The following is a 25,178-nucleotide window of genomic DNA, read 5'->3' as shown; positions in this document are numbered from 1 at the left end:
TCTACAGCTGATTATGAGATGCTCTACCTCTTGGTAGATAGTGTGGTCTACAGCTGATTATGAGATGCTCTACCTCTTGGTAGATAGTGTGGTCTACAGCTGATCATGAGATACTCTACCTCTTGGTAGATAGTGTGGTCTACAGCTTATCATGAGATACTCTACCTCTTGGTAGATAGTGTGGTCTACAGCTGATCATGAGATACTCTACCTCTTGGTAGATAGTGTGGTCTACAGCTTATCATGAGATACTCTACCTCTTGGTAGATAGTGTGGTCTACAGCTGATCATGAGATGCTCTACCTCTTGGTAGATAGTGTGGTCTACAGCTTATCATGAGATACTCTACCTCTTGGTAGATAGTGTGGTCTACAGCTTATCATGAGATAATCTACCTCTTGGTAGATAGTGTGGTCTACAGCTTATCATGAGATAATCTACCTCTTGGTAGATAGTGTGGTCTACAGCTTATCATGAGATACTCTACCTCTTGGTAGATAGTGTGGTCTACAGCTTATCATGAGATACTCTACCTCTTGGTAGATAGTGTGGTCTACAGCTTATCATGAGATACTCTACCTCTTGGTAGATAGTGTGGTCTACAGCTTATCATGAGATACTCTACCTCTTGGTAGATAGTGTGGTCTACAGCTTATCATGAGATACTCTACCTCTTGGTAGATAGTGTGGTCTACAGCTTATCATGAGATACTCTACCTCTTGGTAGATAGTGTGGTCTACAGCTTATCATGAGATACTCTACCTCTTGGTAGATAGTGTGGTCTACAGCTTATCATGAGATACTCTACCTCTTGGTAGATAGTGTGGTCTACAGCTTATCATGAGATACTCTACCTCTTGGTAGATAGTGTGGTCTACAGCTTATCATGAGATACTCTACCTCTTGGTAGATAGTGTGGTCTACAGCTTATCATGAGATACTCTACCTCTTGGTAGATAGTGTGGTCTACAGCTTATCATGAGATACTCTACCTCTTGGTAGATAGTGTGGTCTACAGCTTATCATGAGATACTCTACCTCTTGGTAGATAGTGTGGTCTACAGCTTATCATGAGATACTCTACCTCTTGGTAGATAGTGTGGTCTACAGCTTATCATGAGATAATCTACCTCTTGGTAGATAGTGTGGTCTACAGCTTATCATGAGATAATCTACCTCTTGGTAGATAGTGTGGTCTACAGTTTATCATGAGATAATCTACCTCTTGGTAGATAGTGTGGTCTACAGCTTATCATGAGATACTCTACCTCAGGCGAGCAAAACCTCGAGACTTCCTTAGAAATCCTGCACCAGTTGTTGTTTACAAATATACATAGACCGCCACCCCTTGTCTTACCAGAGGCTGCTGTTCTATCCTGCCAATAGAGTGTAAAACCTACCAGCTGTATGTTATTCATGTCGTCGTTCAGCTACGACTCAGTGAAACATAAGATATTCCAGCTTTTTAATGTCCCGTCGGATAAACGTGATGGTAGTTCGTCTATTTTATTATTGATTGGTTGTACGTTGGCTAATAGGACCGATGGTAATGGGAGATTACCCGCTCGCCGTCGGATCCTTACACGGCACCCAGACCTTCGTCCCCGATATCTCCGTCTCTCTTTCTCCTGCGAATGACGGGTATGAAGGCCTCGTCTGGAGTAAATTCTTCCCGTCCGACTCGTTAAAGAAAAAGTTTTCCTCCGGTACGGGTTGAGTAATCGCTGTCCTGATATCTAGAAGCTCTTTTTGGTCATAAGACACGGTGGCAGAAACAATTAAGTTTCAAATTAAGTTACAAATAATGCAATTAACACACACAATATCCCAGCTGGTTAGGAGATCGTAAAACGGCAGCCATCTCCTTCGGTGCCTGTCACGTCCTGACCAGCAGAGGGAGTAATTGTATTAGTTTTGGTCAGGGCGTGGCAGAGGGTTTGTGTTGTGTATGCATTTCTATGTTCTGTCTAGTTTAGTTTTTCTATGTGTAGGTTTGGGTGTTGGACTCTCAATTGGAGGCAGGTGTTTTCTAGTTGCCTCTGATTGGGAGTCCTATATAGAGGTGTGTGTTTGGTTTGGTTAGGTTGTGGGTAGTTGTATTTGCACTGCTGTTTGTTTAGCAAATCTGTTAGCTGTCGTTCTGTTTCTTGTTTTTCCCCGTTACTCACTTTAGATAATAAATTAAAGTATGAGTATTCCGGTACCCGCTGCGCCTTGGTCTCATCTCTCCGACACTTGTGACAGTGCCGTTGCTCATTGCTCGCTATGAATATGGAACTAAATGCTAAACTACTTGAGTAATACAAATATATGTGAATTTGTCCCAAGATTTCTGGTCCTCTAAAATGGGGGGCGGGGGGGGGGACAATGTACAAAAAAAGTGCTGTAATTTCTGAACAATTCACCCAATATGGATGAAAATACCATCAAATTAAAGATTGGTATCTACACTTTAACCTCGTAGTAATTGTATCATTTGAAATCCAAAGTGCTGGACTACAGAGCCAAAATAACAACAAATATATCACTGTCCCAATACTTCTGGAGAGCACTGTATTATTAAATTAATGTTTGTCTGTTCTATTTTTGACATGGTCAGTATTGCGATAACCAAACATGGAGGCAGCCAGAGGATCACTGAGGTGATGTCTTTTTCAGGGAATCACATCTCTCTCTCTCTGTGTGTGTGTGTGTGTGTGTGAGAGAGAGAGAGGCTCCCAGGGAGAGGCAGGGGCCTGAGGGCAGATAGAGTATAGGGTGGCTGGGTGAATCGGAGCCGGTCTCACACATTCCTGCTCCATGCCTGTATATGGCCATACACCAGGACCAGTCTGTCTCTATGATGTTTTCCATAATTCAATACAGCCAATCAAACGTTTAGAGGAATATTCAACTCGGCTTTGATGTCCGTTCTGAAAGAAGTTGACAAAAATAGTAACCAGCTGTAGTGTCGTAGTATTTCTAGAGACTCTAGTTGTTTCATACTGGAAACCCAGTTTCTAATAGAAATATTAAACTGGCTGTTATTGTGCTCCGTGGTCCTCTAGCCGTGGTCCTCTAGCCGTGGTCCTCTAGCCGTGGTCCTCTAGCCGTGGTCCTCTAGCCGTGGTCCTCTAGCCTCTAGCCGTGGTCCTCTAGCCTCTTGCCTGGTCCTCTAGCCTCTAGCCGTGGTCCTCTAGCCGTGGTCCTCTAGCCGTGGTCCTCTAGCCGTGGCCTCTAGCCTCTAGCCGTGGTCCTCTAGCCGTGGTCCTCTAGCCGTGGTCCTCTAGCCGTGGTCCTCTAGCCGTGGTCCTCTAGCCGTGGTCCTCTAGCCGTGGTCCTCTAGCCGTGGTCCTCTAGCCGTGGTCCTCTAGCCGTGGTCCTCTGCCGTGGTCCTCTAGCCGTGGTCCTCTAGCCGTGGTCCTCTAGCCGTGGCCTCTAGCCGTGGCCTCTAGCCTCTAGCCGTGGTCCTCTAGCCTCTAGCCGTGGTCCTCTAGCCTCTAGCCGTGGTCCTCTAGCCGTGGTCCTCTAGCCGTGGTCCTCTGGCCGTGGTCCTCTAGCCGTGGTCCTCTAGCCGTGGTCCTCTAGCCGTGGTCCTCTAGCCGTGGTCCTCTAGCCTCTAGCCGTGGTCCTCTAGCCGTGGTCCTCTAGCCGTGGTCCTCTGGCCGTGGTCCTCTAGCCGTGGCCATCTGGCGTGGCCCTCTGGCCGTGGTCCTCTAGCCGTGGTCCTCTAGCCGTGGTCCTCTAGCCGTGGTCCTCTAGCCGTGGTCCTCTAGCCGTGGTCCTCTGGCCGTGGTCCTCTAGCCGTGGTCCTCTAGCCTCTAGCTATGGTCCTCTAGCCGTGGTCCTCTAGCCGTGGTCCTCTAGCCGTGGTCCTCTGGCCGTGGTCCTCTGGCCGTGGTCCTCTAGCCGTGGTCCTCTAGCCGTGGTCCTCTAGCCGTGGTCCTCTAGCCTCTAGCCGTGGTCCTCTAGCCGTGGTCCTCTAGCCGTGGTCCTCTAGCCGTGGTCCTCTAGCCGTGGTCCTCTAGCCGTGGTCCTCTAGCCGTGGTCCTCTGGCCGTGGTCCTCTAGCCGTGGTCCTCTAGCTGTGGTCCTCTGGCCGTGGTCCTCTAGCCGTGGTCCTCTAGCCGTGGTCCTCTAGCCGTGGTCCTCTAGCCGTGGTCCTCTAGCCGTGGTCCTCTAGCCTCTAGCCGTGGTCCTCTAGCCTCTAGCCGTGGTCCTCTAGCCGTGGTCCTCTAGCCGTGGTCCTCTAGCCGTGGTCCTCTAGCCGTGGTCCTCTAGCCGTGGTCCTCTAGCCTCTAGCCGTGGTCCTCTAGCCTCTAGCCGTGGGCCTCTAGCCGTGGTCCTGTGATCTATCTAGTAACTGGTGTAGAGGGTCTATCTGCCTGGTTAGTCATGTGATCTATCTAGTAACTGGTGTAGAGGGTCTATCTGCCTGGTTAGTCATGTGATCTATCTGCCTGGTAAGTCATGTGTTCTATCTAGTAACTGGTGTAGAGGGTCTATCTGCCTGGTTAGTCATGTGATCTATCTAGTAACTGGTGTAGAGGGTCTATCTGCCTGGTTAGTCATGTGATCTATCTAGTAACTGGTGTAGAGGGTCTATCTGCCTGGTTAGTCATGTGATCTATCTAGTAACTGGTGTAGAGGGTCTATCTGCCTGGTTAGTCATGTGATCTATCTAGTAACTGGTGTAGAGGGTCTATCTGCCTGGTAAGTCATGTGATCTATCTAGTAACTGGTGTAGAGGGTCTATCTGCCTGGTTAGTCATGTGATCTATCTAGTAACTGGTGTAGAGGGTCTATCTGCCTGGTTAGTCATGTGATCTATCTAGTAACTGGTGTAGAGGGTCTATCTGCCTGGTTAGTCATGTGATCTATCTAGTAACTGGTGTAGAGGGTCTATCTGCCTGGTTAGTCATGTGATCTATCTAGTAACTGGTGTAGAGGGTCTATCTGCCTGGTTAGTCATGTGATCTATCTAGTAACTGGTGTAGAGGGTCTATCTGCCTGGTTAGTCATGTGATCTATCTAGTAACTGGTGTAGAGGGTCTATCTGCCTGGTTAGTCATGTGATCTATCTAGTAACTGGTGTAGAGGGTCTATCTGCCTGGTTAGTCATGTGATCTATCTAGTAACTGGTGTAGAGGGTCTATCTGCCTGGTTAGTCATGTGATCTATCTAGTAACTGGTGTAGAGGGTCTATCTGCCTGGTTAGTCATGTGATCTATCTAGTAACTGGTGTAGAGGGTCTATCTGCCTGGTTAGTCATGTGTTATATCTAGTAACTGGTGTAGAGGGTCTATCTGCCTGGTTAGTCATGTGATCTATCTAGTAACTGGTGTAGAGGGTCTATCTGCCTGGTTAGTCATGTGATCTATCTAGTAACTGGTGTAGAGGGTCTATCTGCCTGGTTAGTCATGTGATCTATCTAGTAACTGGTGTAGAGGGTCTATCTGCCTGGTTAGTCATGTGATCTATCTAGTAACTGGTGTAGAGGGTCTATCTGCCTGGTTAGTCATGTGATCTATCTAGTAACTGGTGTAGAGGGTGTGTCCGTCTGCCTTAGAAGGATCTCTAACATTTCCAAGACCTCTAGTAACCCCCCTCCACCCCCAGGTATAAGGACTACAGAGAGCCTCCATGGGCAGCTGAAGCCTACCAGTTCTCTAAAACCCCCCTCCACCCCCAGGTATAAGGACTACAGAGAGCCTCCATGGGCAGCTGAAGCCTACCAGTTCTCTAAAACCCCCCTCCACCCCCAGGTATAAGGACTACAGAGAGCCTCCATGGGCAGCTGAAGCCTACCAGTTCTCTAAAACCCCCCTCCACCCCCAGGTATAAGGACTACAGAGAGCCTCCATGGGCAGCTGAAGCCTACCAGTTCTCTAAAACCTACTGGGCCGTCCTAGCTGCCAGACTGGCCTTCGTCATCCTCTTCCAGGTACAGTACCACAAATAGCAGGGACACCTATGAACATTTAAAACAATTTACTTTATCAGGATATATACTGTATATACAGTACCAGTCAAAAGTTTACACACCTACTAGCCACCCTTTGCCTTGACGACAGCTTTGCACACTCTTGACATTCTCTCAACCAGCTTCACCTGGAATGTTTTTCCAACATTCTTGAAGGAGTTCCCCGCGTGTGCTGAGAACTTGTTGGCTGCTTTTCCTTCACTCAGCGGTCCAACTCATCCCAAACCGTCTCAATTGGGTTGAGGTCGGGTGATTGTGGAGGCCAGGTCATCTGATAAAGCACTCCATCACTCTCCTTCTTGGTCAAATAGCCCTTACACAGCCTGGAGGTGTGTTAGGTCATTGTCCTGTTGAAAAACAAATGATAGTCCAACTAAGCGCAAACCAGATGGGATGGCGTATCACTGCAGAATGCTGTGGGAGCCATGCTGGTTAAGTGTGCCTTGAATTCTAAATAAATCACTGACAGTGTCACCAGCAAAGCAACATCACACCTCCTCCTCCATGCTTCACGGTGGGAACCACACATGCAGAGATCATCCGTTCACCTACTCTGTGTCTCACAAAGACACGGCGGTTGGAATCAAAAATCTCAAATTTGGACTCATCAGCCCAAAGGACAGATTTCCACCGGTCAAATGTCCATTGCTCGTGTTCCTTGGCCCAAGCAAGTCTCTTCTTCTTATTGGTGTCCTTTAGTAGTGGTTTCTTAGCAGCAATTCAACCATGAAGGCCTGATTCACACAGTCTCCTCTGAACAGTTGATGTTGAGATGTGTCTGTTACTTGAACTCTGTTAAGCATTTATTTGGGCTGTAATCTGAGGCTGGTAACTCTAATGAACTGATCCTCTGCAGCAGAGGGAACTCTGGGTCTTCCTTTCCTGTGGCGGTCCTCATGAGAGCCAGTTTCATCATAGCGCTTCATGGTTTTTTTGCGACTGCACTTGAAGAAACTTTCAAAGTTCTTGAAACGTTCCGGATTAACTGACCTTCATGTCTTAAAATAATATAAATAAATGGACTGTCGTTTCTCGTTGCTTATTTGAGCTGTTCTCGCCATAATATGGACTTGGTGTTTTACCATATAGGGCTTATCTTCTGCGTACCACCCCTACCTTGTCACAACACAACTGATTTGGCTCAAACGCATTAAATAGGAAAGAAATTCCACAAATTAACTTTTAACAACGCCTGTTATTTGAAATGCATTCCAGGTGACTAGCTCATGAAGCTGGTTGAGAGAATGCCAAGAGTGTGCAAAGCTGTCAAGGCAAAGGGTGGCAACTTTGAAGAATATGAAATATAAAATATATTTTGTTTTGTTTAACACCTTTTTTTGGTTACTACATGATTCCATATGTGTTATTTCATAGTTTTGATGTCTTCACTATTATTCTACAATGTAGAAAATAGTAAAAATAAAGAAAAACCCTTGAATGAGGGTTTGGGGCAGCAGCCTAGTGGTTAGAGCGTTGGACTAGTAACCAGCAGGGTAGCCTAGTGGTTAGAGCGTTGGACTAGTAACCAGCAGGTAGTCTAGTGGTTAGAGCGTTGGACTAGTAACCAGCAGGCAGCCTAGTGGTTAGAGCGTTGGACTAGTAACCAGCAGGTAGCCTAGTGGTTAGAGCGTTGGACTAGTAACCAGCAGGTAGCCTAGTGGTTAGAGCGTTGGACTAGTAACCAGCAGGTAGCCTAGTGGTTAGAGCGTTGGACTAGTAACCAGCAGGTAGCCTAGTGGTTAGAGCGTTGGACTAGTAACCAGCAGGGTAGCCTAGTGGTTAGAGCGTTGGACTAGTAACCAGCAGGTAGTCTAGTGGATAGAGCGTTGGGCCAGTAACCAGCAGGTAGCCTAGTGGTTAGAGCGTTGGACTAGTAACCAGCAGGGTAGCCTAGTGGTTAGAGCGTTGGGCCAGTAACCAGCAGGTAGTCTAGTGGTTAGAGCGTTGGACTAGTAACCAGCAGGTAGCCTAGTGGTTAGAGCGTTGGACTAGTAACCAGCAGGTAGCCTAGTGGTTAGAGCGTTGGACTAGTAACCAGCAGGTAGCCTAGTGGTTAGAGCGTTGGACTAGTAACCAGCAGGTAGCCTAGTGGTTAGAGCGTTGGGCCAGTAACCACCAGGTAGTCTAGTGGATAGAGCGTTGGACTAGTAACCAGCAGGTAGCCTAGTGGTTAGAGCGTTGGACTAGTAACCAGCAGGTAGCCTAGTGGTTAGAGCGTTGGACTAGTAACCAGCAGGCTAGCCTAGTGGTTAGAGCGTTGGACTAGTAACCAGCAGGTAGCCTAGTGGTTAGAGCGTTGGACTAGTAACCAGCAGGTAGCCTAGTGGTTAGAGCGTTGGGCCAGTAACCAGCAGGGTAGCCTAGTGGTTAGAGCGTTGGACTAGTAACCAGCAGGGCAGCCTAGTGGTTAGAGCGTTGGACTAGTAACCAGCAGGTAGCCTAGTGGTTAGAGCGTTGGACTAGTAACCAGCAGGCAGCCTAGTGGTTAGAGCGTTGGACTAGTAACCAGCAGGTAGCCTAGTGGTTAGAGCGTTGGACTAGTAACCAGCAGGTAGCCTAGTGGTTAGAGCGTTGGACTAGTAACCAGCAGGTAGCCTAGTGGTTAGAGCGTTGGACTAGTAACCAGCAGCGTAGCCTAGTGGTTAGAGCGTTGGGCCAGTAACCAGCAGGTAGCCTAGTGGTTAGAGCGTTGGACTAGTAACCAGCAGGTAGCCTAGTGGTTAGAGCGTTGGACTAGTAACCAGCAGGTAGCCTAGTGGTTAGAGCGTTGGACTAGTAACCAGCAGGTAGCCTAGTGGTTAGAGCGTTGGACTAGTAACCAGCAGGTAGCCTAGTGGTTAGAGCGTTGGACTAGTAACCAGCAGGTAGCCTAGTGGTTAGAGCGTTGGACTAGTAACCAGCAGGCAGCCTAGTGGTTAGAGCGTTGGACTAGTAACCAGCAGGTAGCCTAGTGGTTAGAGCGTTGGACTAGTAACCAGCAGGTAGCCTAGTGGTTAGAGCGTTGGACTAGTAACCAGCAGGTAGCCTAGTGGTTAGAGCGTTGGACTAGTAACCAGCAGGTAGCCTAGTGGTTAGAGCGTTGGGCCAGTAACCAGCAGGTAGCCTAGTGGTTAGAGCGTTGGACTAGTAACCAGCAGGGCAGCCTAGTGGTTAGAGCGTTGGACTAGTAACCAGCAGGTAGCCTAGTGGTTAGAGCGTTGGACTAGTAACCAGCAGGCAGCCTAGTGGTTAGAGCGTTGGACTAGTAACCAGCAGGTAGCCTAGTGGTTAGAGCGTTGGACTAGTAACCAGCAGGTAGCCTAGTGGTTAGAGCGTTGGGCCAGTAACCAGCAGGTAGCCTAGTGGTTAGAGCGTTGGACTAGTAACCAGCAGCATAGCCTAGTGGTTAGAGCGTTGGGCCAGTAACCAGCAGCGTAGCCTAGTGGTTAGAGCGTTGGACTAGTAACCAGCAGGTAGCCTAGTGGTTAGAGCGTTGGACTAGTAACCAGCAGGTAGCCTAGTGGTTAGAGCGTTGGACTAGTAACCAGCAGGTAGCCTAGTGGTTAGAGCGTTGGACTAGTAACCAGCAGGTAGCCTAGTGGTTAGAGCGTTGGACTAGTAACCAGCAGGTAGCCTAGTGGTTAGAGCGTTGGACTAGTAACCAGCAGGTAGCCTAGTGGTTAGAGCGTTGGACTAGTAACCAGCAGGTAGCCTAGTGGTTAGAGCGTTGGGCCAGTAACCAGCAGCGTAGCCTAGTGGTTAGAGCTTTGGACTAGTAACCAGCAGGTAGCCTAGTGGTTAGAGCGTTGGACTAGTAACCAGCAGGTCAGCCTAGTGGTTAGAGCTGTTGGACTAGTAACCAGCAGGGTAGCCTAGTGGTTAGAGCGTTTGGACTAGTAACCAGCAGGTAGCCTAGTGGTTAGAGCTTTGGACTAGTAACCAGCAGCGTAGCCTAGTGGTTAGAGCGTTAGACTAGTAACCAGCAGGGTAGCCTAGTGGTTAGAGCTTTGGACTAGTAACCGAAAGGTTGCAAGTTCAAATCCCTGAGCTGACAAGGTACAAACCTGTCGTTCTGCCCCTGAACAAGGCAGTTAACCCACTGTTCCTAGGCTGTCATTGAAAATAAGAATTTGTTCTTAACTGACTTGCCTGGTTAAATAAAGGTTAAATAATAAAATGAGTGGGTGTGTCCAAACTGTTACCTGGTACTGTATGTAATATCAAACTGACTCTGGTTGGACCAATGATCAGTGTGGTTGGACCAATGATCAGTGTGGTTGGACCAATGATCAATGTGGTTGGACCAATGATCAGTGTGGTTGGACCAGTGATCAGTGTGGTTGGAGTGTGGTTGGACCAATGATCAGTGTGGTTGGACCAATGATCAGTGTGGTTGGACCACTGATCAGTGTGGTTGGACCACTGATCAGTGTGGTTGGACCAATGATCAGTGTGGTTGGACCAATGATCAGTGTGGTTGGACCAATGATCAGTGTGGTTGGACCACTGATCAGTGTGGTTGGACCACTGTGTTTGTAGTGTGGTTAGATCAGTGTGGTTGGACCACTGTGGTTGGACCAATGATCAGTGTGGTTTGACCAATGATCATTGTGGTTGGACCACTGTGGTTGGACCAATGCTCAGTGTGGTTGGACCAATGCTCAGTGTGGTTGGACCAATGCTCAGTGTGGTTGGACCAATGATCAGTGTGGTTGGACAAATGATCAGTGTGGTTGGACCACTGTGGATGTAGTGTGGTTGGACCACTGTGGATGTAGTGTGGTTGGACCACTGTGGATGTAGTGTGGTTGGACCACTGATCAGTGTGGTTGGACCAATAATTAGTGTGGTTGGACCACTGTGTTTGTAGTGTGGTTAGATCACTGTGGTTGGACCACTGTGGTTGCAGTGTGGTTGGACCACTGATCAGTGTGGTTGGGCCAATGATCCGTGTGGTTGGACCACTGTGTTTGTAGTGTGGTTAGATCAGTGTGGTTGGACCACTGTGGTTGCAGTGTGGTTGGACCACTGTGGTTTCAGTGTGGTTGGACCAATGATCAGTGTGGTTGGACCACTGTGGTTGGACCAATGATCAGTGTGGTTGGACCAATGATCAGTGTGGTTGGACAACTGTGGTTGGACCAATGATCAGTGTGGTTGGACCAGTCGATCAGTGTGGTTGGACCACTGATCAGTGTGGTTGGACCAATGATCAGTGTGGTTGGACCACTGATCAGTGTGGTTGGACCACTGTCGGTGTGGACCATTGGATCAGTGTGGTTGGACCAATGATCAGTGTGGTTGGGTCAATGATCAGTGTGGTTGGACCAATGATCAGTGTGGTTGGACCAGTGATCAGTGTGGTTGGAGTGTGGTTGGACCATGATCAGTGTGGTTGGACCAATGATCAGTGTGGTTGGACCAATAATCAGTGTGGTTGGACCACTGATCAGTGTGGTTGGACCAATGATCAGTGTGGTTGGAGTGTGGTTGGACCACTGATCAGTGTGGTTGTATTTTAGTCACAGTGGAACATTTATCAGATGATTCAGTACAACACCAACCAGTTAAACAAACTCCTGTCTTCTGTTGTCGCTTTGTGCTCCATCCTTTCCATCAATCTCCACCCTGACGTCCACGACGCTCTCTCTCTCCATCAGAACCTGGTGATGTTCCTGAGCCTGCTGGTTGCCTGGGTGATCCCGGACGTGCCGAAGAACATCAGTGAGCAGCTGAAGAGAGAGAAGACTCTGCTGGTGGACGTGTTCCTCCGAGAGGAGAAGGAGAAATTCCACCTCCTCCAGAGCCTCTTCTCCTCCAAGGACCAGCCCAGCCAGGGTCAACCCGATACGGCCCATTTCCGTACTCTACCCTTAGGCCTCTCTCAGGGCCTAGGCCAGCCCTCGGGCGGAGACGGAGGGGAATCCCGTGCGAGATGCAGGGCTGCCAGTTTCAGCCAGTTCACCAGACGGATGTCCGCGTCTCCTAGCAACGACGCGGGCCGACAGATGTCCATGTCTCCGAGCAACGACGCGGCCCGACACACAGCGGTCTGACTACGCTACTGTAGCAATTCAATGCGAACTTTCTTTATCCCCACAGGGGACGTTTAGCCACTAGCGTGGTAGCGACATGGAGTCCCGAATGCTCCTCTGCGATCTCTCAACCCCATGTAGACTTTGTGGTGTTCTCTTTCTGGTAACGGTGAGATGATGTAACACGCCGATCGCGGACTTGTCCTTCTGGACGGATAATCTACATATTCTTGACCATTTGTATGTTTATTTGCATAATGAGAAGTGACTGTAAAGTTAGTTCCTTTCTAAGGGGAAAACTCCTTCAGCCAGATGGATTTCTCTGAGAGAGCTTCCCATGTCTGGAACACACTGCCTTCAGACATGGGACTGCTCTTTACCACACCTTCACAAATAACCTGAAGACATGGCTAAAGGACAGTCAGGTGTGTGAACACAATCCCCAGCTGTGTGGACCTGCTTTCCATGTTGTCAACACAATCCCCAGCTGTGTGGACCTGCTTTCCATGTTGTCAACACAATCCCCAGCTGTGTGGACCTGCTTTCCATGTTGTCACAACACAATCCCCAGCTGTGTGGACCTGCTTTCCATGTTGTCAACACAATCCCCAGCTGTGTGGACCTGCTTTCCATGTTGTCAACACAATCCCCAGCTGTGTGGACCTGCTTTCCATGTTGTCAACACAATCCCCAGCTGTGTGGACCTGCTTTCCATGTTGTCAACACAATCCCCAGCTGTATGGACCTGCTTTCCATGTTGTCAACACAATCCCCAGCTGTGTGGACCTGCTTTCCATGTTGTCAACACAATCCCCAGCTGTGTGGACCTGCTTTCCATGTTGTCAACACAATCCCCAGCTGTGTGGACCTGCTTTCCATGTTGTCAACACAATCCCCAGCTGTGTGGACCTGCTTTCCATGTTGTCAACACAATCCCCAGCTGTGTGGACCTGCTTTCCATGTTGTCAACACAATCCCCAGCTGTGTGGACCTGCTTTCCATGTTGTCAACACAATCCCCAGCTGTGTGGACCTGCTTTCCATGTTGTCAACACAATCCCCAGCTGTGTGGACCTGCTTTCCATGTTGTCAACACAATCCCCAGCTGTGTGGACCTGCTTTCCATGTTGTCCCCAAAACATCGTTGGTACTTTTTCTGTCATTTTGTTTGGTTGCTTTTAGCGTTGTTGCTTTCTGTCTGTCTGTGTTACTGGTTATATGTTGCTCTGTCTGTCTGTGTTACTGGTTATATGTTGCTCTGTCTGTCTGTGTGTTACTGGTTATATGTTGCTCTGTCTGTCTGTGTTACTGGTTATATGTTGCTCTGTCTGTCTGTGTTACTGGTTATATGTTGCTCTGTCTGTCTGTGTTACTGGTTATATGTTGCTCTGTCTGTCTGTGTTACTGGTTATATGTTGCTCTGTCTGTCTGTGTGTTACTGGTTATATGTTGCTCTGTCTGTCTGTGTTACTGGTTATATGTTGCTCTGTCTGTCTGTGTTACTGGTTATATGTTGCTCTGTCTGTCTGTGTTACTGGTTATATGTTGCTCTGTCTGTGTGTTACTGGTTATGTTGCTCTGTCTGTCTGTGTTACTGGTTATATGTTGCTCTGTCTGTCTGTGTGTTACTGGTTATGTTGCTCTGTCTGTCTGTGTTACTGGTTATATGTTGCTCTGTCTGTCTGTGTGTTACTGGTTATGTTGCTCTGTCTGTCTGTGTGTTACTGGTTATATGTTGCTCTGTCTGTCTGTGTTACTGGTTATGTTGCTCTGTCTGTCTGTGTTACTGGTTATATGTTGCTCTGTCTGTCTGTGTTACTGGTTATGTTGCTCTGTCTGTCTGTGTTACTGGTTATATGTTGCTCTGTCTGTCTGTGTTACTGGTTATATGTTGCTCTGTCTGTCTGTGTGATACTGGTTATATGTTGCATTGTCTGTCTGTGTTACTGGTGATATGTTGCTCTGTCTGTCTGTGTTACTGGTTATATGTTGCTCTGTCTGTCTGTGTTACTGGTTATATGTTGCTCTGTCTGTCTGTGTGTTACTGGTTATATGTTGCTCTGTCTGTCTGTGTTACTGGTTATAAGTTGCTCTGTCTGTCTGTGTGATACTGGTTATATGTTTCTCTGTCTGTCTGTGTTACTGGTTATATGTTGCTCTGTCTGTCTGTCTGTGTACTGGTTATATGTTGCTCTGTCTGTCTGTGTGTACTGGTTATATGTTGCTCTGTCTGTCTGTGTGTTACTGGTTATATGTTGCTCTGTCTGTCTGTGTGTTACTGGTTATATGTTGCTCTGTCTGTCTGTGTGTTACTGGTTATATGTTGCTCTGTCTGTCTGTGTTACTGGTTATATGTTGCTCTGTCTGTCTGTCCTTTACAGAAATGTTGATAAATGTGCACTGTACCTTTAAAAAAATAAACTTAATTAAAGTAATAATAATAATGTCTGGATAATGTATAGAATATCAAGGTTCAGAGTTTATAACTGGATAATGTATAGAATATCCAGGTTCAGAGTTTATAACTGGATAATGTATAGAATATCAAGGTTCAGAGTTTATAACTGGGTAATGTATAGAATATCAAGGTTGAGTTTATAACTGGATAATGTATAGAATATCAAGGTTGAGTTTATAACAGGATAATGTATAGAATATCAAGGTCCAGAGTGTATAACTGGGTAATGTATAGAATAAAGGTTGAGTTTATAACTGGATAATGTATATAATATCAAGGTTGAGTTTATAACTGGATAATGTATAGAATAAAGGTTGAGTTTATAACTGGGTAATGTATAGAATATCAAGGTTCAGAGTTTATAACTGGGTAATGTATAGAATATCAAGGATGCGTTTATAACTGGGTAATGTATAGAATATCAAGGTCCAGAGTGTATAACTGGGTAATGTATAGAATAAAGGTTGAGTTTATAACTGGATAATGTATAGAATATCAAGGTTGAGTTTATAACTGGATAATGTATAGAATATCAAGGTTCAGAGTTTATAACTGGATAATGCACATGTTGAGGTCCAGTGTGAGGATAACATAGCATCATATAGAGAACCAGTGTGTGTATGACTGGATAATGTAGCTTCATATAGAGGACCCGTGTGTGTATGACTGGATAATGTAGCTTCATATAGAGGACCAGTGTGTGTATGACTGGATAATGTAGCTTCATATAGAGGACCAGTGTGTTTATGACTGGATAATGTAGCTTCATATAGAGGACCAGTGTGTGTATGACTGGATAATGTAGCTTCATATAGAGGACCAGTGTGTGTATGACTGGATAATGTAGCTTCATATAGAGGACCAGTGTGTGTATGACTGGATAATGTAGCTTCATATAGAGGACCAGTGTGTGTATGACTGGATAATGTAGCTTCATATAGAGGACCAGTGTGTTTATGACTGGATAATGTAGCTTCATATAGAGGACCAGTGTGTGTATGACTGGATAATGTAGCTTCATATAGAGGACCCGTGTGTGTATGACTGGATAATGTAGCTTCATATAGAGGACCCGTGTGTGTATGACTGGATAATGTAGCTTCATATAGAGGACCAGTGTGTGTATGACTGGATAATGTAGCTTCATATAGAGGACCAGTGTGTGTATGACTGGATAATGTAGCTTCATATAGAGGACCAGTGTGTGTATGACTGGATAATGTAGCTTCATATAGAGGACCAGTGTGTGTATGACTGGATAATGTAGCTTCATATAGAGGACCAGTGTGTGTATGACTGGATAATGTAGCTTCATATAGAGGACCAGTGTGTGTATGACTGGATAATGTAGCTTCATATAGAGGACCCGTGTGTGTATCTCATGATAATAGCTGGTGGACAGACTACGTCGACACAAATGATGCCATCGATCTGTCATCGTACAACAGGATGGGTGACATAACGAGCTACTTCTGGAGCTTTGGACAGATCACCATTTCACAGGTGTTAGCATCTTTCACCATTTCACAGGTGTTAGCATCTTTCACCATTTCGCAGGTGTTAGCGTCTTTCACCATCTTTCACCATTTCGCAGGTGTTAGCATCTTTCACCATTTCACAGGTGTTAGCATCTTTCTCCATTTCACAGGTGTTAGCATCTTTCACCATCTTTCACCATTTCACAGGTGTTAGCATCTTTCACCATTTCGCAGGTGTTAGCATCTTTCACCATTTCGCAGGTGTTAGCATCTTTCACCATTTCGCAGGTGTTAGCATCTTTCACCATTTCACAGGTGTTAGCATCTTTCACCATTTCACAGGAGTTAGCATCTTTCACCATTTCACAGGTGTTAGCATCTTTCACCATTTCACAGGTGTTAGCATCTTTCACCATTTCACAGGTGTTAGCATCTTTCACCATTTCACAGGTGTTAGCATCTTTCACCATTTCACAGGTGTTAGCATCTTTCACCATTTCACAGGTGTTAGCATCTTTCACCATTTCACAGGTGTTAGCATCTTTCACCATTTCACAGGTGTTAGCATCTTTCACCATTTCACAGGTGTTAGCATCTTTCACCATTTCACAGGTGTTAGCATCTTTCACCATTTCGCAGGTGTTAGCATCTTTCACCATTTCACAGGTGTTAGCATCTTTCACCATTTCGCAGGTGTTAGCATCTTTCACCATTTCACAGGTGTTAGCATCTTTCACCATTTCACAGGTGTTAGCATCTTTCACCATTTCACAGGTGTTAGCATCTTTCACCATTTCACAGGTGTTAGCATCTTTCACCATTTCACAGGTGTTAGCATCTTTCACCATTTCGCAGGTGTTAGCATCTTTCACCATTTCGCAGGTGTTAGCATCTTTCACCATTTCGCAGGTGTTAGCATCTTTCACCATTTCACAGGTGTTAGCATCTTTCACCATTTCGCAGGTGTTAGCATCTTTCACCATTTCGCAGGTGTTAGCATCTTTCCCACCAGGTGTAGCTCCACCTGCAGGTGTTAGCATCTTTCACCATTTCACAAGGGGAGGGGACATTTGGTCCATAGTCTTGCCCGTAACTTGCAAAGACAGGGTGGAGCTCTTCGTTCCGGTTCATTCTATCTCTGCAGTTTTTTAAATTGTATTTTTAAATCATTCATCTTTGTATGTCTAATAAATCACAGTTTATTTCATGAAAATAACAGCAAATATATTCTGGTCATTTATTTCCCTGAGCCTCCTTTTGACATTGAAATGCTCAGTCTGGTCATGTGGCCGTGTTGATACAAATGTAATATACAGAGCCCTGATTGGCAGATAGGATCGTCTAGACCAGGGTTTCCCAAACTCGGTCCTGGGGCCCCTTGGATGGACCTGTTTTTCCGCTAGCGCTACTCAGCTGATTGATGATGAGATGGTTATGTGAATCAGCTGTGTAGTTCAGAAACCAAAGTGTGTACCTAGGGAGGGCCCCGGGACTGAGTTTGGGAACCCCTGATCTAGACTTTAGAATCTACCCGCTTACCCCTTCAAAGTAGGAGGATACATATCAGAGGAGGCTGGTGCTCCACTGATATGTATCCTCCTACTTTGAAGGGGTAAGCGGGTAGATTCTTAAAGTCTAGATCAGGGGTTCCCATGAGCCATCCTCCCCTCAGCAGCCTCCTGTGATGCGTAAACAAATAAAATACCACTGGTCATTGGTTAGAATAATCAGATCAGATTGTGATGTCATGATCGGGGCCAAAAACTCCATGCAGGAAATTCCAGTCATTTTTTTTTTCTTCAGAAAGCTCTTCCTTATTTTCACAATCTGAGTGGTGTATATCTTAAAACAACACTGGGAACGCTTTGGACTGAACTGCCTCTTTAACCTTCTACTGCAGTGGGTTAAATCAGGGCCACACAGAGTTAACCTTCTACTGCAGTGGGTTAAATCAGGGCCACACAGAGTTAACCTTCTACTGCAGTGGGTTAAATCAGGGTCACACAGAGTAAACCTTCTACTGCAGTGGGTTAAATCGGGGCCACACAGAGTTAACCTTCTACTGCAGTGGGTTAAATCGGGGCCACACAGAGTTAACCTTCTACTGCAGTGGGTTAAATCAGGGCCACACAGAGTTAACCTTCTACTGCAGTGGGTTAAATCAGGGCCACACAGAGTTAACCTTCTACTGCAGTGGGTTAAATCAGGGCCACACAGAGTAAACCTTCTACTGCAGTGGGTTAAATCAGGGCCACACAGAGTTAACCTTCTACTGCAGTGGGTTAAATCAGGGCCACACAGAGTTAACCTTCTACTGCAGTGGGTTAAATCAGGGCCACACAGAGTTAACCTTCTACTGCAGTGGGTTAAATCAGGGCCACACAGAGTTAACCTTCTACTGCAGTGGGTTAAATCAGGGCCACACAGAGTTAACCTTCTACTGCAGTGGGTTAAATCAGGGCCACACAGAGTTAACCTTCTACTGCAGTGGGTTAAATCAGGGCCACACAGAGTTAACCTTCTACTGCAGTGGGTTAAATCAGGGCCACACAGAGTTAACCTTCTACTGCAGTGGGTTAAATCGGGGCCACACAGAGTTAACCTTCTACTGCAGTGGGTTAAATCAGGGCCACACAGAGTAAACCTTCTACTGCAGTGGGTTAAATCAGGGCCACACAGAGTTAACCTTCTACTGCAGTGGGTTAAATCAGGGCCACACAGAGTTAACCTTCTACTGCAGTGGGTTAAATCGGGGCCACACAGAGTTAACCTTCTACTGCAGTGGGTTAAATCAGGGCCACACAGAGTTAACCTTCTACTGCAGTGGGTTAAATCAGGGCCACACAGAGTAAACCTTCTACTGCAGTGGGTTAAATCAGGGCCACACAGAGTTAACCTTCTACTGCAGTGGGTTAAATCAGGGCCACACAGAGTTAACCTTCTACTGCAGTGGGTTAAATCAGGGCCACACAGAGTAAACCTTCTACTGCAGTGGGTTAAATCAGGGCCACACAGAGTAAACCTTCTACTGCAGTGGGTTAAATCAGGGCCACACAGAGTTAACCTTCTACTGCAGTGGGTTAAATCAGGGCCACACAGAGTTAACCTTCTACTGCAGTGGGTTAAATCAGGGCCACACAGAGTTAACCTTCTACTGCAGTGGGTTAAATCAGGGCCACACAGAGTAAACCTTCTACTGCAGTGGGTTAAATCAGGGCCACACAGAGTAAACCTTCTACTGCAGTGGGTTAAATCAGGGCCACACAGAGTTAACCTTCTACTGCAGTGGGTTAAATCAGGGCCACACAGAGTTAACCTTCTACTGCAGTGGGTTAAATCAGGGCCACACAGAGTTAACCTTCTACTGCAGTGGGTTAAATCAGGGCCACACAGAGTAAACCTTCTACTGCAGTGGGTTAAATCAGGGCCACACAGAGTAAACCTTCTACTGCAGTGGGTTAAATCAGGGCCACACAGAGTAAACCTTCTACTGCAGTGGGTTAAATCAGGGCCACACAGAGTAAACCTTCTACTGCAGTGGGTTAAATCAGGGCCACACAGAGTTAACCTTCTACTGCAGTGGGTTAAATCAGGGCCACACAGAGTTAACCTTCTACTGCAGTGGGTTAAATCAGGGCCACACAGAGTAAACCTTCTACTGCAGTGGGTTAAATCAGGGCCACACAGAGTTAACCTTCTACTGCAGTGGGTTAAATCAGGGCCACACAGAGTAAACCTTCTACTGCAGTGGGTTAAATCAGGGCCACACAGAGTTAACCTTCTACTGCAGTGGGTTAAATCAGGGCCACACAGAGTAAACCTTCTACTGCAGTGGGTTAAATCGGGGCCACACAGAGTAAACCTTCTACTGCAGTGGGTTAAATCAGGGCCACACAGAGTTAACCTTCTACTGCAGTGGGTTAAATCAGGGCCACACAGAGTTAACCTTCTACTGCAGTGGGTTAAATCAGGGCCACACAGAGTTAACCTTCTACTGCAGTGGGTTAAATCAGGGCCACACAGAGTTAACCTTCTACTGCAGTGGGTTAAATCAGGGCCACACAGAGTTAACCTTCTACTGCAGTGGGTTAAATCAGGGCCACACAGAGTTAACCTTCTACTGCAGTGGGTTAAATCAGGGCCACACAGAGTTAACCTTCTACTGCAGTGGGTTAAATCAGGGCCACACAGAGTTAACCTTCTACTGCAGTGGGTTAAATCAGGGCCACACAGAGTTAACCTTCTACTGCAGTGGGTTAAATCAGGGCCACACAGAGTAAACCTTCTACTGCAGTGGGTTAAATCAGGGCCACACAGAGTTAACCTTCTACTGCAGTGGGTTAAATCAGGGCCACACAGAGTTAACCTTCTACTGCAGTGGGTTAAATCAGGGCCACACAGAGTTAACCTTCTACTGCAGTGGGTTAAATCAGGGCCACACAGAGTTAACCTTCTACTGCAGTGGGTTAAATCAGGGCCACACAGAGTAAACCTTCTACTGCAGTGGGTTAAATCAGGGCCACACAGAGTTAACCTTCTACTGCAGTGGGTTAAATCAGGGCCACACAGAGTAAACCTTCTACTGCAGTGGGTTAAATCAGGGCCACACAGAGTTAACCTTCTACTGCAGTGGGTTAAATCAGGGCCACACAGAGTTAACCTTCTACTGCAGTGGGTTAAATCAGGGCCACACAGAGTTAACCTTCTACTGCAGTGGGTTAAATCAGGGCCACACAGAGTAAACCTTCTACTGCAGTGGGTTAAATCAGGGCCACACAGAGTTAACCTTCTACTGCAGTGGGTTAAATCAGGGCCACACAGAGTAAACCTTCTACTGCAGTGGGTTAAATCAGGGCCACACAGAGTTAACCTTCTACTGCAGTGGGTTAAATCAGGGCCACACAGAGTAAACCTTCTACTGCAGTGGGTTAAATCAGGGCCACACAGAGTTAACCTTCTACTGCAGTGGGTTAAATCAGGGCCACACAGAGTTAACCTTCTACTGCAGTGGGTTAAATCAGGGCCACACAGAGTAAACCTTCTACTGCAGTGGGTTAAATCAGGGCCACACAGAGTTAACCTTCTACTGCAGTGGGTTAAATCAGGGCCACACAGAGTTAACCTTCTACTGCAGTGGGTTAAATCAGGGCCACACAGAGTTAACCTTCTACTGCAGTGGGTTAAATCAGGGCCACACAGAGTTAACCTTCTACTGCAGTGGGTTAAATCAGGGCCACACAGAGTTAACCTTCTACTGCAGTGGGTTAAATCAGGGCCACACAGAGTTAACCTTCTACTGCAGTGGGTTAAATCAGGGCCACACAGAGCTGTAACCTTCTACTGCAGTGGGTTAAATCAGGGCCACACAGAGCTGTAACCTTCTACTGCAGTGGGTTAAATCAGGGCCACACAGAGTAACCTTCTACTGCAGTGGGTTAAATCAGGGCCACACAGAGTTAACCTTCTACTGCAGTGGGTTAAATCAGGGCCACACAGAGTAAACCTTCTACTGCAGTGGGTTAAATCAGGGCCACACAGAGTTAACCTTCTACTGCAGTGGGTTAAATCGGGGCCACACAGAGTAAACCTTCTACTGCAGTGGGTTAAATCGGGGCCACACAGAGTAAACCTTCTACTGCAGTGGGTTAAATCGGGGCCACACAGAGTAAACCTTCTACTGCAGTGGGTTAAATCGGGGCCACACAGAGTTAACCTTCTACTGCAGTGGGTTAAATCAGGGCCACACAGAGTTAACCTTCTACTGCAGTGGGTTAAATCAGGGCCACACAGAGTAAACCTTCTACTGCAGTGGGTTAAATCAGGGCCACACAGAGTAAACCTTCTACTGCAGTGGGTTAAACCAATCAGGGCCACACAGCCGTGTAACCTTCTACTGCAGTGGGTTAAACCAATCAGGGACAACCCAGCGCTGTAACCATCTACTGCAGTGGGTTAAACTCAGGGCCACACAGCCGTTAACCTTCTACTGCAGTGGGTTAAATCAGGGTCAGCACAGAGTAAACCTTCTACTGCAGTGGGTTAACATCAGGGCCACACAGCCCTGTAACCATCTACTGCAGTGGATTAAACCAATCAGAACAACCCAGCCCTGTAACATCATAGTGGATTAAATCAGGGCCACACAGAGCTTAACCTCTACTGCAGTGGGTTAACATCAGGGTCACACAGAGTTAACCTTCTACTGCAGTGGATTACAATCAGGGCCACACAGAGTAACATCACTGCAGTGGATTAAACCAATCAGGGCAACCCAGCGCTGTAACATTCTACTGCAGTGGGTTAAATCAGGGCCACACAGAGTAAACCTCACTGCAGTGGGTTAACATCAGGGCCACACCATAGTGGATTAAACCAATCAGAACAACCCAGCCCTGTAACATCATAGTGGATTAAACCAATCAGAACAACCCAGCCCTGTAACATCATAGTGGATTAAACCAATCAGAACAACCCAGCCCTGTAACATCATAGTGGATTAAACCAATCAGAACAACCCAGCCCTGTAACATCATAGTGGATTAAACCAATCAGAACAACCCAGCCCTGTAACATCATAGTGGATTAAACCAATCAGAACAACCCAGCCCTGTAACATCATAGTGGATTAAACCAATCAGAACAACCCAGCCCTGTAACATCATAGTGGATTAAACCAATCAGAACAACCCAGCCCTGTAACATCATAGTGGATTAAACCAATCAGAACAACCCAGCCCTGTAACATCATAGTGGATTAAACCAATCAGAACAACCCAGCCCTGTAACATCATAGTGGATTAAACCAATCAGAACAACCCAGCCCTGTAACATCATAGTGGATTAAACCAATCAGAACAACCCAGCCCTGTAACATCATAGTGGATTAAACCAATCAGAACAACCCAGCCCTGTAACATCATAGTGGATTAAACCAATCAGAACAACCCAGCCCTGTAACATCATAGTGGATTAAACCAATCAGAACAACCCAGCCCTGTAACATCATAGTGGATTAAACCAATCAGAACAACCCAGCCCTGTAACATCATAGTGGATTAAACCAATCAGAACAACCCGGCCCTGTAACATCATAGTGGATTAAACCAATCAGAACAACCCAGCCCTGTAACATCATAGTGGATTAAACCAATCAGAACAACCCAGCCCTGTAACATCATAGTGGATTAAACCAATCAGAACAACCCAGCCCTGTAACATCATAGTGGATTAAACCAATCAGAACAACCCAGCCCTGTAACATCATAGTGGATTAAACCAATCAGAACAACCCAGCCCTGTAACATCATAGTGGATTAAACCAATCAGAACAACCCGGCCCTGTAACATCATAGTGGATTAAACCAATCAGAACAACCCGGCCCTGTAACATCATAGTGGATTAAACCAATCAGAACAACCCGGCCCTGTAACATCATAGTGGATTAAACCAATCAGAACAACCCGGCCCTGTAACATCATAGTGGATTAAACCAATCAGAACAACCCAGCCCTGTAACATCATAGTGGATTAAACCAATCAGAACAACCCAGCCCTGTAACATCATAGTGGATTAAACCAATCAGAACAACCCAGCCCTGTAACATCATAGTGGATTAAACCAATCAGAACAACCCAGCCCTGTAACATCATAGTGGATTAAACCAATCAGAACAACCCGGCCCTGTAACATCATAGTGGATTAAACCAATCAGAACAACCCAGCCCTGTAACATCATAGTGGATTAAACCAATCAGAACAACCCAGCCCTGTAACATCATAGTGGATTAAACCAATCAGAACAACCCAGCCCTGTAACATCATAGTGGATTAAACCAATCAGAACAACCCAGCCCTGTGACATCATAGTGGATTAAACCAATCAGGTACCAAAACATTTCTGCAGTATTGAAGGTCCCCAAGAACACAGTGGCCTCCATCGTTCTAATCGGGGGAGAAGGGCCTTGGTCAGAGAGGTGACCGAGAATCCGGCGGTCACTCTAACAGAGCTCCAGAGTTCCTCGGTGGAGATGGGAGAACCTTCCAGAAGGACAACCATCTCTGCAGCACTCCACCAATCAGGTTTTTTTGTGGCAGAGTGGCCAAAAGAAAGGCCACTCCTCTTGGAGTTTCTAATGAACTCAGGCCATGAGAAACAAGATTCTCTGGTCTGATGAAACCAAGATTGAACTCTGAAAACAGCTGCGCAGCGACGCTCCCCATCCAACCTGACAGAGCTTGAGAGGATCTGCAGAGAAAGAATGGGAGAGAAACTCCACAAAATACAGGTGTGCCAAGCTTTTAGTATCATACCCGAGAAGACTCGATGCTGTTATCGCTGCCAACGGTGCTTCAACAAAGTTCTCCGTAAAGAGTCTGAATAACTGTTTTTGCTTTTTAATTATGGAGTATTGTGTGTAGATTTAAAACAATTTAGTCCATTTTTAGAATAAGGTTGTAACGTAAACAAAATGTGGACAAATGTCAAGGGGGTCTGAATACTTTTCCGAATGCACTGTATCCATCTGACCCAGACGACAGCAGAACAGAGAAGGAGCAGAACAGGATAATGTGAGGACAGCCTGTGTTCTGAAGTCATGAACAGCCACCAGGCTGCACTTTCACAGGGTGTCGTGTGTTGGTTACACCTTTGCATTCCTCTAGTGTGTGTGTGTGTGTGTGTGTGTGTGTGTGTGTGTGTGTGGGAGGAGCAGTGTGTGTGTGTGTGTGTGTAGGAGCAGTGTGTGTGTGTGTAGGAGCAGTGTGTGTGTGTGTGTGTGGGTGTGTGTGTGTGTGTGTGTGTGTGTGTGTGTGTGTGTAGGAGGTGTGTGTGTGTGTGCGTGCGTGCTTAAGCCCAGCCTGTGGCACATTCCTGAACCGGCTCCACAAAACTTTGATAAACTGATTTGTCTCAGGTGATGTCTCTCTCTCTCTCTCTCTCTCTCTCTCTCTCTCTCTCTCTCTCTCTCTCTCTCTCCTCTCTCTCTCTCTCTCTCTCTCTCTCTCTCTCTCTCTCTCTCTCTCTCTCTCAAATTCAATTTTAGGTGGCTTTATTGACATGGGAAACATATGTTAACATTACCAAAGCAAGTGAAATAGATAATAAACAATCAAAATGAAATAAACAATATAAAATGAACAGTAAACATTACAATCACAGAAGTTCCAAAATAATAGAGATGTTTCAAATGTCATATTATGGCTAGATACAGTGTTGTAACGATGTGCAAATAGTTAAAGTACAAAAGTGAAAATAAATAAGCATAAA

General features: G+C 46.4%; 1 protein-coding gene across 1 annotated transcript in view; it reads left to right on the top strand.

Annotated features, from left to right (window-relative positions):
- ano2b (anoctamin 2b) overlaps positions 1–15,187 on the top strand; it is a 121,994-nt gene extending 106,807 nt beyond the window's left edge. Inside the window, exons 24-25 of the mRNA XM_082977246.1 lie at positions 5,818–5,923; positions 11,602–15,187. Of these exons, the coding sequence (XP_082833372.1) occupies positions 5,818–5,923; positions 11,602–11,997 (502 nt within the window). The 3' untranslated portion in view covers positions 11,998–15,187. The remainder of the gene's footprint in view (positions 1–5,817; positions 5,924–11,601) is intronic.
- Positions 15,188–25,178: the final 9,991 nt, after the last annotated feature.

This window comes from Salmo salar, chromosome 07 (assembly GCF_965601325.2).
Source record: "Salmo salar chromosome 07, fSalSal1, whole genome shotgun sequence".
NCBI classification, from domain to species: Eukaryota; Metazoa; Chordata; class Actinopteri; order Salmoniformes; family Salmonidae; genus Salmo; species Salmo salar.
The sequence above is the reverse complement of the archived record's forward strand: the minus strand, read 5'-3'. Positions and strand labels throughout refer to the sequence as shown.